At 43.3% G+C, this 15327-nt stretch overlaps 1 protein-coding gene across 1 annotated transcript in view; it reads right to left on the reverse strand.

Moving 5' to 3' along the window:
• The window catches only part of RBL1 (RB transcriptional corepressor like 1), a 79852-nt gene that overhangs the window by 56897 nt on the left and 7628 nt on the right, over positions 1 to 15327 (reverse strand). The window contains exons 2-7 of the mRNA XM_006034285.3: positions 9218 to 9351; positions 7466 to 7666; positions 4603 to 4667; positions 4389 to 4517; positions 3925 to 4085; positions 849 to 898 (exon numbers count right to left, since the gene is read on the reverse strand). Coding sequence (XP_006034347.1) covers positions 849 to 898; positions 3925 to 4085; positions 4389 to 4517; positions 4603 to 4667; positions 7466 to 7666; positions 9218 to 9351 — 740 coding nt within the window. The remainder of the gene's footprint in view (positions 1 to 848; positions 899 to 3924; positions 4086 to 4388; positions 4518 to 4602; positions 4668 to 7465; positions 7667 to 9217; positions 9352 to 15327) is intronic.

A 15327-nucleotide genomic window follows, 5' to 3' on the forward strand; every position in this document is an offset into this window, starting at 1 on the left:
CATCATGCTACTCCCGGCAGGCACGTGGGGGTCCAGCTCCAAATCCTGGAACTGGAGGCAGGGGGTGCAGAGAAGCACCTGGCTGGGCCCCATGCAAAGTGCTGCCTGGGGTACTGCTGAACACAGCCCCTACCCTCCCTGCCTGCTTTCACTGACAGCAGGCTCCCAGGACCTATTGCAGAGTGCTTGGTCCCATGCAGAGAGCCGGGGCTCTGGCTCCAGATCTGGCAGCTGGGAACTGAAGTGCACCAGGAACAACCCCAGCAGAAGCTGCATGCTGGTCGGGGCCCAGGCCAGCAGGTACTAACAGAAGCTCGGCACAGGCTGCCCTGGTGCAAGTGGGCAGGGCATGGCCCCATGTGGAGTGCCACAGGGACAGCTGTGGGCTAGATCCAATCACCTGGGGGGCAGGATCAGGCCTGCGGGCTGTATTTTGCTCACTGCTGTGCCAAGTGCTATCTGTAACAATACTAGACAAAAAAAGATCATGAAGCTTATTTTCAAAGTGGACAGTCTTTTATAATTTATGTTAACCTATAAAATAAGTTACAGGTGCTAGAAAGCAATGACTGAAACCACCAGAACAAGATACTAAAATAATAATATTAAAAAAAATGAGCCCCCTCAACTGCCAAATGCCACCAAGTTCCTGGACAAGGGTTCATATTTAAAATCCGAGACAATTTTTCTGGCAAACACCAGACCTAGAGCCCAGAGAATTATGAGGTGTTAACTGCTGTAAGAAAAATGTGACAGAAAACTTGAAATTTAACAGATAGACACCAAGATGATTTGTACATTAGAAGCAAGACAAGAGTCCTTGATTAAGAGCTTCTTCCAGTACTTACTTGTTATCTGCAAAGCTGCAGAGATCCAAGACACATTCTCCTTTCAAAATCTGGGAACAAGTGGGTAGAGAAGTGAGAACACATGTAATACAATCTGAAATAATTAGCAAAATCAAAAACCTGTTCAATGTCTAGTGTGCTTACATGACAGTTTAGTCCTAATGCAGATGACAAGGATCAGAAGTATTTTTATTTTCTGAACTTTTGCTTCCACAAATCAAAACAGACCTCAACAGTCTCCTCATTCTTGTATTCTGGTACATTCTAGCTCCATAAGACGTGAACTATTACATGGACAAGCCCCATACATATTCTAGAGCACTGTTTTATAAAATATTTGTAATATGATTCTCAGTTAAATTCCTGTCCATAATGATAAGGAATACTTCTACAATCCTTCCACTGCAAGGATGTTACACATATGGTCTATGATCTGGATCTGGTCCAAGGAGCTGCTTCATCCAGTCTGCCAGTCAAGTGGGTTACAGGAAGTGCAGAGCAGGAGGGAGTTCCAACTTGTCACAAAATCCATGGCTTGCAGGCCCTAGTGGACATAGCTGAAATTGGCAGCAACAGGGTGAGCAAGGGTTGTGCCGATAACAGCCTTGCTTGCCCTGTGGCCACTGCTTGCACTATTGCTGCTTCCCCTGAAGGAGGAATCTTGAGGTCTGGATCTAGATCAGGGCAAATATCACCCCTTCTCAGGAAGTTTCAACTATGTGTAATTAAAAAAACAAAAACAAGCCAACAAAATTCATTCTCATGCTCAACCTTGACGAAATGCATAAGTAAAATCCATGTCAAATCACTAGCATTTTAATTTGTCATAAATCCCACCCTTTCCAAGGAAACCTCTACCTTGGGACTCCCCAAGAAGCCTTTTCTGGCCTCCCTCTACTATAGAAGCCCTTGAAGCAAGTCCTGGTATGGCTCCACATGGGCAAGCCTCTGGCTTGAGTCCCTGGCTCTTCTCTGTCCCTGGCTTACCCAGCGATATCTAGCACCCCCACCTCATAGAGGTCCTTTCTATCCTGCAAAATATCCTGGATATTGTTTTCTTGTTCAAAGAGTTTTCACTTCCAATGATACCCGAGTGCTGATGTCCCAAACAGCAGAGCAGCCCACTTGGCTCCTACCATACAGTCTTTATTGTGCCATTCCAGTTCCCTCTGTTCTTCCTCAAGACTCTACTCCATCCTCCCTGGGGCTATTTCTTTCTCTCTACTCTCTCTTCCCCAGGTCTACTTTCTTCTCTCCAGCTCTCCCAAAGCCTCCCTCTAAGGCAGCCAGTCATCATCACAACCAAACAGCTACAAAACTACAGTATTAACCCAAGGAATTACATTCATCCAATGAAATTAAACTTAATGTCATGGGGAACCAAGCAGGGAGCAATCCTTGCAACCTGCTGCAAGGCAGAGATTATTATCTCCCTCTGGGATTGAAAGGCATTTAGATGTTCTACTTGTAAAAGTATTATATCAGCACATGCTCACACTGAGCCCCACCCTCTCTCCTCCAGTGTCAGTGTCCCTCTCCCAACCCTCCCCCACAAGAACTGAGGGCTAGAATTCAGCCCACTTTTCCATCACAGTATGCTAAACCTACTGTCCCCAATCCTTCATTTTGAGGCAGCAGGGGAGGTTATTAGTAGTAGTTGAGAAATAACTAGAGAAAGGAGGATATGGAACTGTAGAAGAAGATAAAGCTTAACATCACAAGAGAAGCAGTAGAAGTAGCAAACAAAAACATGAAAAAAGGAAGAGCAACTAGCTTGGACAATATACCTGCAGAACTATTAAAAACAGGGAACAAGACAATTGACATATTGCAGATTTTGTGCAGTATGATATGGAAAAGAAAACCTGGCCAACTCAGTGGATAAAATCAATAATAGTCCCCATCCCAAAGAAGGGGAATCAGTCATCCAAGTACGGTGCTTCTTAGAAAAATATTAAAAACATGCTCAAGCTGCAAACAGACTGTATTAGCGGAAGAACAAGCTAGATTCAGATCCGGAAGACGCACTACAGAACAGATCTTCAACCTTAGAATCATGTACAGAAAGTACCATGACCACCAAAAAAACTCCATCATAATTTCATAGACTTTAAAACAGCTTTTGACTAGGTGTGGCAAAGAAGCACTTTGGCTTACAGTGAAGAAGCATAACATCAGTCCCACACTGATACGTCTTATAGAAGAATTCTACAACAATACAAGTAGTAGAGTCCTGCTTGACAGAAACATTGTGGAGTGGTTTGCAACATCAGTAGGAGTACACGAAGATTGTCTTCTCTCACCATGCTTATTTAAATTTATACCTGGAATAAATCATGACAGATGCCTTAGAGAACTTCACTGGAACAGTGTCAGTTGGAGGATGAAAAATTAACAACCTTTGTTTTGCTGATGACATTGATCTAATAGCTAGAACTGCAAAAGAGCTTAAGGAAATAACAGAAAGGCTGCATAAAGCTACAAAGAGATATGTACAAGAATAGCCATCACAACTGGACAACTAGCAAACCTGAAGAAAGTCTGGACTAGTGGCACCATCACAATGAAAATAAAACTCCACCTGCTATATTGTGTTGTCATTTCAACATCTCTCCATGGCTGCAAGACCTGGACACACACTACAGCACTGGAAAAAGAGAACCAAGACCTCTGAAATGCAGTGCTTCAGAAGACTTCTACACATACCCTACACTGTACACAGAAAAAATGAATCTGCGAAGTCAGCAAATATGAACCCTTCCCTTGAAATGACAAGAATAAACACGCAGTAGTTTGGACACGTAACAAGAAGGCCCAGCACCCTTACCATCCTGCAGGGTGCTGCGGATGGACAAAGACAACAACCTAGGATAAGCTGGACAACCAACATCAAAGAATGGACAGGATTAAAATGGACTGATTGTACAAGGATTGCAAAAGACCAGGAAGAACGGAGGAATGTTTTTGCAGCAAAGGTGGCCCAATAATCAGTGCAGCCTCGGAACTTACTGACTGACAAAGCAAGGACTATTATGCTGTTTGGGCACTAAATTCTTAAAGCAATATCAATATATACCTTTCTATCAAAAAGCTTTGAAATATATGGTTTAAAGTAGTGTTCTTTTATTCCTTTAGCTTCTACGAGAAGTCCATCATGTAGTTCACATAGTGTAGCAATGATGCAAGGAGGCTCTGCAGAAGTTTTGACCTCAGTCGTGTGAAAGTCAGCTGGTAAACCTGGAAAAAAAAAAACCCACACAGATCAGTTGCAGTCAATTATATTAAAAAAAAAATAGACAAAATAAAAATTGTGGTGGTTGTGGGTAGGGGTGCACCGATAGAGATTTTGGGGGCTGATACCAATAGCTGATTTTTAAGGAGGCATGTCAGCCGATACTGATCCAATTTCCGATACAGACAATTTTCTTTATATTGGTGTCAATCTGATATTGGACCGATGTATCAGTGCACCTCTAGTTGCGGGAGAAAGAGGAAACTAGGAATAAACTCTAGGTCTCCAAAATGCAAACCCTACCTTACCTTTGAATGATGGATTTAGCAAATCTCTTCTAGTTGGACAAAGGAGGGCATTTGCAAAAATCAGATCCAAGCAGCACAGGAGCAAATGATAGGAATTGACCAAATCATCTCCAATCATACGGAAATTACCTTTAAAAGACAACGTATCTTTTCAAATAAAACCAGTTATTCACTCAAAGGTAGATAATGTAGGCAATTAATGAAGCTGGCTTACCCTTAGTGTAAACAAAGAGTGTCCAGCAGAAGTTGAACAGATCTTTAATGCTGCAAGGCACCGGTCTATTGGGTGGGGAAGGAGGGGGGGAAGGGGAAAGGTAAGATTTCAATTTCAGGAAATGGGTTTCTGTTTCCTTAAGGTGGGGGGAAGGGAGCTGGCGCACACTACTGAAAATCATAATTATCACAATTTTACATTTCATCTCAATGTCATTTTAGAAATCAGGAAGTGGATCTCATCGTATTATGGGGGCGGGGGGGGGGGGAGGGGGAAAAAGACCCGGGGGGGGGGGGGAAGGGGAAAAAGACTCTCCGTTTCAGCATTCTTTACTGCCATCACCCTAAGTCTTGTGGGGCTTGTAACCCACTCCTTGGAGAAGATGTCAGGTTCTTGTTCTGCTGTGAAGCTCTAAAATACTTCTTGATGCTGATGTCACCATGATATCAGAACTCTCCTAGAAATGTCTACAACAGGTCAGTGAAGAGAACCCAAAATGATATTGATGATTTTTCTAAATGTTTATATGCTTAAATATATTTAGCACCCTTCCAACAAAATTATAAAATAAATATTAATATTAATGCAACACTGTTAAATATAAAAGTATTTTAGATAAAAGTATTTTAGATACAAACTAATAGGAAAGATATTTCCCAAGCTATATCCTATATAAAAGTTAAGGATATGTTTGCATAAGCAACACCTTACAAAAAGAGTATGTTGGCAAAATATTCAATCTCTTCCCATAAGTGAAAGAAGCTATGCCAGCAAAACTTCATTTTTACTGCTAGGTGCGTGTCTATATTAGGGGCTTCTGCCAGCACAGCTACATTAGGGACATAGTTGTACAAGAAGCCCCTAATGAGCCAAGTTTCTAGTTCAAGGTTGCAGTCTCACTTTAAGTCTCTTAGCAGTCAGCTTCGTAGTTTGCGCATGCATTTAAGTTGTGCATTAACAATAACGGCACTTTTGGACTTCATTTGAAAGAGAGGAAGGAAAGAGATCATCTTTTATTGAGTTTATAGTAAGAATGAAGGTAGGGTGGTACTTTAGACACCAACCTTCTGCCTGACTTCAGACTAACATAGCTATCCACATCAGTAAAAATGAAAAAAAATAGTAAAGAAGTATAACAACATTCTTCCATTTGATCTTAATTGGTAGCATCAATAGCTACTTGTAATCTTAGCATAAATCACAAACTTATATTACATATTTAACCAGGAGGATCGTTAAACACTTAAATAGCTACATCCAAAGAAATAACTAATGCGTTTTTTAATGTTTGCCTTTTTAGAGTACTTTAATGCTTTTCATCATTAGAAATTCAGGCAGGTCAGAAACATTTAAACATCCTGGAACACCTTATGAAGAATGCTATGGATTTTTTTTTAAATTAAAGACAGGTAATCAGAATGTTGATTTTATGTTTCTTCTAAAGCATGACACCTCAAGCACTGCAGCACCCATTTACCACCATGAAGGGACACTAGGTTAATATTGGCTAAAGTCCTGATCCTGCACTGAAAGGTGTCCAGGATGACCAGACCTGCATGCAGAGCACCAGTGGTATCACTGATATTCCACACAGGTACAGAAATTTTTTTATATGAATCTCATTCTAGGATCAGAGTCTCAAAGAGAAACATGGCACCTATGCAAGTAATTTTTCCTGAATTCTGAAGTATAAATCACAACCTTAATATTCTCTGTAGACAATTCTGAATGAAGTTTTACTTTCAAGTTAAAGAAATAACACTTTATAATCTACTGCTTATTGGTGTGCTAAGGTGTTTTGCACGCCTGTCATTTTAAGAGGAAAGAGGCTGCTTGGGGAGCATCCTGCAGGTGTGGCAGGGGGCTGATAAGGGAGTCATCTGACCAGAAATGGGCCAGGCTTGAGACATACAAGCCTAGAACTGGAGCTGGTCAAGCAGTTTAGCCCTGGAATCCAGACAGAGTGGAGCTCCTGGCAGCAGGGCTTCTAACAGAAGAGTAGAGCTTAGGTAAGCTGTACAGAGGCCTTGGAATAGACATGCCTGAGAACACAGGTGGGTGAGCCCACAACCTGGACAGGAGGGGTGGTTGTCAGCAGGTTCTGGAAGCCTGAAGGTCTCACTGGCCTAGGAGCGAGGCTAGTGTCTAAGCAGACTGAAGACCAGGGACTAGTGCTAGAGATTGAGTGGGCCAAAGAGCCTGTAGCTGGACAGGGGTCAGAGAAATAGAGGGCCTGGGGCCCAGAGGGGCAGAGCGCCCAGAGCCCATACAGGGGCAGAGTGTGGGGCCAAGGGGCCTGAGTCCAGAGGGAGGGGTGAGTGTCAGCAGGGCCAGAGAGCTCAGAGGTCTGTAGCCCAGGAGTAGCAGTTGCCAAGGGCCTGGGAGTGAGGCCAGGGTCTGGATATACTGACGGTCAGGGACAAGAGCCAGAGACCAACTGGGCCAAGGAGCCTGTAGCCCAGAAGGGGTGTGGCATCAGGAAAAAGTATCATCTGCAAAGCATGAAACTGGATATTCGGGAGGACAGAGCCCATGTTTAGGCTCACTCTAGGACAGTGCTTCCCAAACTTTTCGTCAGCATGATCCCTCACTCCCAACCCACAGCCCCCCACCCCTGTGAACCCACCTGCTGATGCTGCGACTCCATTTGGGGTTATGACCCACAGTTTGGGAACTGCTGCTCTAGAATCTTTAGGCAGCCTCCCTCCTAATAAAACAATGACATCAAAGGCATGGTGGGTGAGTAAAGAGGGGAGGGCACCCTAAAATTGGAGCCAGGCATAAATTGCATGGCCGCCCTGGTACACAAACCTGTTACAATTGGTCTTCACATGAGTAAAATAATTTAAAACTCTCACAATACCTCTGCTTCCTGCTTCTTTGTGGTTTAGGTGTCTCTTCGTAAGGATTTTGAAATACATCTAAAAATATTGGTTCAAATTTTTTGAAAATCACAGTTGACACCTCAAAGTTTCTCTCCAGCCTTTCCATTCGCTCTCGGAATTCCTGTGACTGATTTGACATATCCATCCATTTTTTCATTTTACTAAAAAACTGAATTAAACTTTAAAAAGACCAAGAATAAAACATTCAATTATATTTTACACATTAATTGGAAGACAAATCAAACAGTTCAGATAACAAGGTTGACTTCACCGAAGGATTTTAAGCCTAACATTTACTGCTGAATGACTAATGAAATACAGTAAATAACAAATGTTTACTTTTGACAGTTTCCAATATTAAGCATATTGCAAAAGACAGTTGATCTTTGTTTGTGAATTACATCTCTATCTCTATGAAGAGCAACCCTAAAACACTAGAAAACAGATAAAAGCCAAGAAAGTGTGGTCAAATACTTAGTATACATGATTAGACCACAAAAACCAAAACTCCACCAATATTTAGCTCAGGTCAAATTCACCCCGTGTACCAGGCTAGATACAGAATGCAGGACTCCTCAGTGGGCTCAGTCTGGTCTAAGGCACAGCAGGGTGGATAAAAATCAATGATTTAAAAAAAAAAATCTGATTAAAAAAAATTAAAATCAGATTTTTTGTATCTAATTTTTTTGTTAAAATTTTTTTTTTAAATAAATCTGTATAAAGGTATTTTTAATTTTAAAATATGCTGAAGGTCAAAGACATCATCATGGAATAGGGATTATAACTTCTAATTTATATACTAATTGAGACAATAGATTCTTGTTAACCTTTTTAGAAAAGTTTTATAAATAGGTCACAACAGGCCATGGACTATATTAGAGGCCTAATCTTATGGAGCTCCCAGAGACTCCTCTGTAGATTAGTAATTATTAAAGAAAAAAAAAAATCTCTCTACCCAATGGGACTCAGTGCTCAGTCTAGAAGATCCCATTAAGCATCTCTGTGATGCTTAGTTTCAATTCTCAAACTGTGGATTTGTGTCTCCAGAGATAACATCCTTGTTAATAGCAGTATATAGAGATGAGAGAACAGACCTGATTACCTACCCACCAACCCTCTTGTCTCTGCAAGTTTGTATATACACAATCAAGCTCTTACCTCTCTCCAGAAGTGCAAAGTTTCAAGAAGTTAAAAGAATAAAGGATATCAAAAAACAAGAATGCACTTTTTGTAGAAAACAGTGATTAAATCGAAGCTTCCTGACCAGCAGTTTAAAATTATGATTTAAATTAATTTGATTTAAATCAAATCCAGCCTGAAGCACAGGGCAGTAAATCCAGCCAAGGACATGGGTCAGTGGCAGTACAACAAGCGGTTGTGGGCCAAGCAGTCACTTACCACAGTGGGCCAAGTAGAGCAAACAGGTGGGTATTGACACAGTCCTCGTTCACTCACTTGCTGCTGAGGGCCACATCCACTGAAGCTCAAGGGCCTTCGATTCTTTGGTAGTCAACAATCCCATCCTAGCCATGCTGCCTACACTTCTGTAGCCCGGCGAGCCAGATGGAATGGCTCTTCAGGCCAGATCTGGCCATGGGCTGTATATCTGACATACCAGATTTAACTTATCCTTACTGCTGAACTTGACAGAAAGAAAGAAAGAAAAGGAAGGAACTTATCTGTGCATCTATGATGCTGAAGAAACCTCAAAGAAAAGCTTAAAAACATACCTTAGTTTGGCTGACCGTAATATCCTAGTCAGTGAGACACAATTTCCTTCCATAAGACCACTTCCAACAGTTGGAATTATGCTGTTACGACAAGCAACATACAGAGCACAAGCCAACCAATGGACAATCTCTCCCTGTCAAAAGGCAGTAAACAAACACTTTTTCAGGGCAAAAAAAAATGCTATTTGGCAGCATTTACCTTTTCTATCCATTTTTCAAGATTTTCCAAACGCGTTTGCAACAGCAAGAACCATAAAAATGTTTGGGATTTAGACGGTTCCTTTTACTTAGCCAAATAGGAAAATGAAAACTGCTTAACCACACTGCTAACTTCTCAGGAATTAGAGGGCTATTCTTAATTTCTATGAAATGGAACAGATAGAAGGGGTGTCAGGAAGCCACAGGCAGAGACACTCGAGAGGATTCTCTGGCTCCCCTCAAGGCAGTTGGGGGGTGGGGGGTGGGGGGAGGGTGCAGAGAAGGCTACATGGGCTCCCTGTGAGGAGAGGTAGACTGGAGGTCCCCAGTGGAGAGAACTAGCTGTAACTAAGGGGAGGTTGACTCCAGAGGATTTTCACAGAAAGTTTATGAGGGCTAGGTGATAGGCTGAAAGTAGGTTATGGATTTTGTCAGTTTTACCATTTTCTGCTGTCAAAGCATTTGATCACTTTTTCTTTCTATCTAGCAAACGCTTTTGTTTTTTCTGTTATCTGACTGAAGTACCTGTGGTAAACTGATGTCTGGGCAAATTAATAATCTGGGCACGCTCATTTGGTGGAGTGGGGGACCACTAAGCTTATGCAAACCCAGGGTGCATCTCTGATAGCACCCCAACACCTCAGGGTTTTGTCACAAAAAGCACTTTTTCCTAGCAGAGTCCTGTAGTCTGTTGGCTATACTTTTGAAATAAAAGACAACAGTAACTATATGTCAAGGTCAATAAAAATAGGTCATCCTTTTTTAAATAATTAAAAAAAAAAGTTTTTAAAACTTTAAAATATGCTTCCTTTTTAAAAGTAAATCCTATTTGAATTTAAATGTGAAATAAGGACAATAACTTAAATTAAATGAAATATAAAAACAATGCAGGTCATCTACCTGTCAGAGTTTTCATAAAAGTTCAACCAAAATGCAGTTTATGAGCAGTAAGTTCTATCCATCTAAATGTATCTTGACATAAATCATAAGAAAATTTAATCTACTAAATCAATGCATCATTCACACCTACCTAATAATAGCATACATTAAACTAGTGATTGCTTACGTAAAGGCATACAGATATAATATGTACTTGTTATCAAGAGTGTCAAATTTAATGTAACAGCTATATTTAATAGCAATTAGTATGTGTTAATAGTAAACAACTAGGGACAATCAAACTTTCTTTAGGAAATAGCTAAAAAGTGCAAATACAAAACAAAATTAAAACAAGTTTTCACAATTGAAAATTTAAATCATAATACAAATCAGCAATTTAAATAATTTTGATTAAAAAAAAAAAATCAATCTTCTCCTACAGTGTAACATACTGTATACTATAGCAGTACTCATGGGTTTTACCCCTCAAAACAAATGAATGGCATGGGGCAGTTTATGGGCCACAACAGGGCGCTATACCACTCCTGAATGCTGGGATCATTCCCAGGGCTCCACGCCACCTGTGCCCAGCTAGAACCTTGTCCTGGCCCGGCAGGGGCAGCACAGGTTCCCCAGGCCTGATCCTGGTGCATGGGGGCTGAGCAGGGCAGCACTGGGCTCTGAGGCTCAATCCCAGCCAGGAGCAGGCAGTGCAGGACTCCCTACTGCCTCCAACAGGTAAGGATCTGGGTGTGGGGCCTGGTCCCACCCCTGCCTGGCCAGTATCAATCTCCAGGGACCCTGCACACTGGAATTGGGCTCTGCATTGCCCTGCATACCCAATCTAGCTCGTGACATGATGCTGAGGGTTGGATCTGGCCCGTGGGCCAGGGGTTGAGCACTCCTGGTATACAACACAGGGCCACATTTCTTAGTTAAAAAAAAATAAAAAAAATCAACTATCTTCTCTACTCTCAAGGATACCAGCCTCGTTTGTTTTTTCCTTTGGGGACATTCAGGAATTTTTCCATGTTTCCTTCATGCAGGAAGTGCCCCCAACCAGGGTTGGGGACCTACAGTCTGCAAAACCATTTTATCTAGCCCACAGAGCCAGGGGGCTTCATGGCACAAGGCAGGTCAGAAACAGCTTACCCTTGCAGCTAAGCTCCATTAAAAGCAGACCCTGCTCCAAAATGTTGCTGACCCCTGCCTGAATCAAACTACTGACAAAAAGTCACTTTCTTCTCTATCAGTCTTCAGATACCTTTGGTAAGAGCCTGATCCTGGCCAGCTGGGGGTAGGAAGGAGTCCTATGCTGTCTCCTCCTGGCTAGGATTGGGCCTCAGAGCCTTGCACTGCCCTGCCTGGCCCCCACACACCAGAATCTGGCCTAGGGAACCTGTGCTGCACCCACCCAGTCAGGATTGGGTTCTGACTGGGCAGAGGTGGTACAGAGCCCTGGGGGCAATCCATAGTTTCATAGTTGGTAGGGTCGGAAGGGACCTGAGCAGATCATCAAGTCCAACCCCCTGCCATGGCAGGAAAGAGTACTGGGGTCAAACGACTCCAGCGAGGTGTTTGTCTAACCTCCTCTTAAACACCCCCAGGGTAGGAGCCAGCATCACTTTGCTTGGAAGTTGGTTCCAGATCCTAGCCGCCCTGACTGTGAAGTAGCACCTCCTGATGTCTAGTCTGAATCTACCCTCTGCCAGCTTGTGACCGTTATTTCTAGTCACTCCTGGTAGTGCTCGGGGGAACAGGGACTCCCCCAATACCTGCTTGTCCCCTCTGACTAGTTTGTAACAGGCCACTAGATCCCCCCTCAACCTTCTCTTGTGGAGGCTGAACAGGTTCAGGTCCCTTAGCCTCTCCTCGTAGGGCCTGCCTTGCTGCCCCCTGATCATGCAGGTGGCCCTCCTCTGAACCCTCTCAATGCCATCCACATCTCTCCAGAAGTGCGGCGCCCAGAACTGGACGCAATACTCCAACTGCGGCCTGACCAGTGCCACATAGAGGGGGAGGATCCATCCCAGCACATAGGGGTGGTGTAAGGCCCTATGCGGCCCAGACTGCCCCATGCCATCCATCTGGTCTTTGGGGCAAAAACTGTCGCCCTCTTTAACTTGTCAGATCAATGCATATCAGATTTTATAAACTGCTTCCTGCAATTACTCTGAATTGCACAGATAAATATTTTCAAAATGGAAAAGAATAGATACCTTACGATAATCTGAATATTTAAGTAAGCCCCCTATCTTTGTGCCCCGATGTAAAGGCCAGTGAGGACAGTATTATTTTGTTTAATTAAAAATACTGTTTAATCTTAACAAGCTCTTTTTTAACTCAGCCATTCCAAGCACCCCATAATGCTACCAGGCCAAAGATCAAACATTCTACTCTCCAACTGGACCCTAACCAATGGTAGATGATATTAGTAAAATAACCATTTTTTCTGTTCAAAGCATGCCACTTGCTGGTGTGGAGCAAGGGCTCTGCTACATGTTCAGATTAAAGCTGGATAGAAATCAGCTATAGAGTTGTTACACACGGATATCCTACAAAGCCTTTGAACCACAGGCAAGCCATTTAAGACCTTGCTGGTCAACAAAAAGAAGTCTCTTAAATCAGGAGATCTCTTCTTCTACCTCACTCTAACACTTTCCTCCTTCCTCATCTAGGATGTAAATATCCTGCTTGCCTATCATGAGAAAATTGCACTGATTTAAAGTGAAATGTGAATTTTAAATAGTACCACTTTGTCCCGCAAAAAGTATGTCAGACATTTTCCTGGTCTCTCTAAAAAACAAAAGCAAAGTGTAGAAGGCAAATAAAATATCTCCTGCTCCATCTAAGCACAGATCACAAAGGACATGGAAACACATCACATTTACACTGATTCAAATTGCAATTTAAACCTGAGGCAGACAGAAATACCGTATTTACTTGAATATAAAATGAGGTCCCCCCTCCCAATCAGAATGGGAAAAAGCCCCTTACCCTATATTTGCCTACCAGTAAACACCCCCCTCCCCCCAACAGATACATTGGCTATCATTAAACTGCTCTTATAAGCAGCATGTGCTCAGTCATGGAAACCAAATATGAAATTGATTGAATGCAGCCCATGCTGAGCATGCCCCAAAACACACAGCCCATAACTGATGGGAACCTTTTTTTTTTTTTTTTTTTTTTAAAGGGGGGGTGAGCTGCACTGCCCTATCCTTGTGGTAGGTTCCCATTAATTTTGTGGAACTGGGGGAGTGCTTTCACACTTTCCCCCTAGCTGTTCCTTGGCCTTTTGGCTAGAAGCAAGCTAGATCGGGGGACATCTGAACTCCAAGACCTGGGGACTGCACGTAGGATGCCACCTAAACAAACAAACAAACAAACAAACAAACAACACTGATGGGAACCCTCTTTTTTCCTTTTGTGGTCCTAAAAAAACCAAAAACCAAAACCCCCAAAATGGATGGGTATTCGCTCTGCCAGGAACTAGCACTGGGCCTGAAGGTACTGCAGTACCTGGCTGGCACCAGGAAGGCAAAAGTCAGCCCTGACACCCTCCTCTTGGTGCCAAAAATGTTAAAGTTCAAGATGACAAAGTTTGAGGCATAAGGAAATAGAGGACCTGAGCAAGGGTTAAAGGGATGGGCTGGGGCTGGGCTAAAGGGACTAGGGACTCAAGTAGTTTTCTCTTCTGTGCTTCCTGTTGCAGGCCACAGACCCAGGAGGGAAGGCTGTGTGGAAGACACCTGAGACAGTGGTGCTACTGCAAGGGGTTTGGTTACCTCGACCACAGCACACACTTCAGACAGAGAGGATTTCTAGGACGAGATGGCATTTACCTCACGTGGAGAGGTAAGGCCCTGTTCTCAGCCAGGATGGCTGATCTACAGGACAGGGCTTTAAACTGACTTTGTTGGGGGACAGGGAAACTAAGTGGAGCGTGCACAGGAAAGTTCACTAGCACAACTGTTTTTGAAAATGCTAACCAAACAGTTCTCCCACAGCATCTCAGGACAATGAGGGTGTCAGTTGAGGGCCTCAGCTGCCTATACACAAATGCCAGAAACATGGGGAATATGCAGGAGGAGATTATCCTGCTCTCTAGTGGACAATATGACCTGGTAGGGATCATGGAGACCTGGTGCGACTCCTTGCATGACTGGAGCATAGCCATAGAGGGCTACACCCTGCACAGAAGGAACAGAGTAGGGAGAAAAGGCAGAGGGGTAGTTCTCTACATGAGAGAGCAGTACACTTCTCTGGAGGCTGACAGAGACTCCAAAAATAAGCAGCTTGAAACCCTCTAGCTCAAGCTACTGGGGTGAGGTGGGGAGGAAGCGGCAGTGCAAGCAAAGTGAGAGACCTCACTGTGGGCATTTACTACAGGCTACCGAACCAAGGGCAGGAGCTGCATCTGGAGTTCTCTTGAGAACTGACAGAGGCCGCACACGCAAGGGATTTGGTAGTCATGGGTGACTTCAATTACCTGGACAGACTGGGAGGAACACTTGGCTAGGTCAGATCGTTCACGCAGTTTTCTGCGGCGACTGAAGAGCTCTTTCTGAACCAGGAAGTGCAAGGGCCAATGAGAGGTAACGCTCTTCTGGACCTGGTCTTGGCCAAGGGGGATGACTTGGTGTGTGGCTTGAACACTGAGGGTAACCTGGGCAACAATGACCATGAAATTATCAGGTTCACTGTCCACCACAAGGTTGACAAATCAACTAGCAGGATTGAAGTCCTGGACTTCAAGAATGCTGACTTCGACAGGCTCAGAGCATTAGTAGAGGAGGCGATGAGGGACCAGGAAGGGAAGGCAAATGGGGTGTGCGAAGAGTGGTAGTTGCTCAAGGACACGATCCTCAAAGCACAAAAGAATACCGTTCCTGCAATGAGGAAAGGTAGCAGGATGGCTGGCAAGCCCCCCTGGCTTAATAGGGACATTACAATCCTCTTAAAAAAAAAGAGGTGTACACACAGTGGAAGCTAGGGACTGTCCTCAAGGAGGACTATACTTTAGTGACCAG

This window comes from Alligator sinensis, unplaced genomic scaffold, assembly GCF_000455745.1.
Source record: "Alligator sinensis unplaced genomic scaffold, ASM45574v1 scaffold338_1, whole genome shotgun sequence".
NCBI classification, from domain to species: domain Eukaryota; kingdom Metazoa; phylum Chordata; order Crocodylia; family Alligatoridae; genus Alligator; species Alligator sinensis.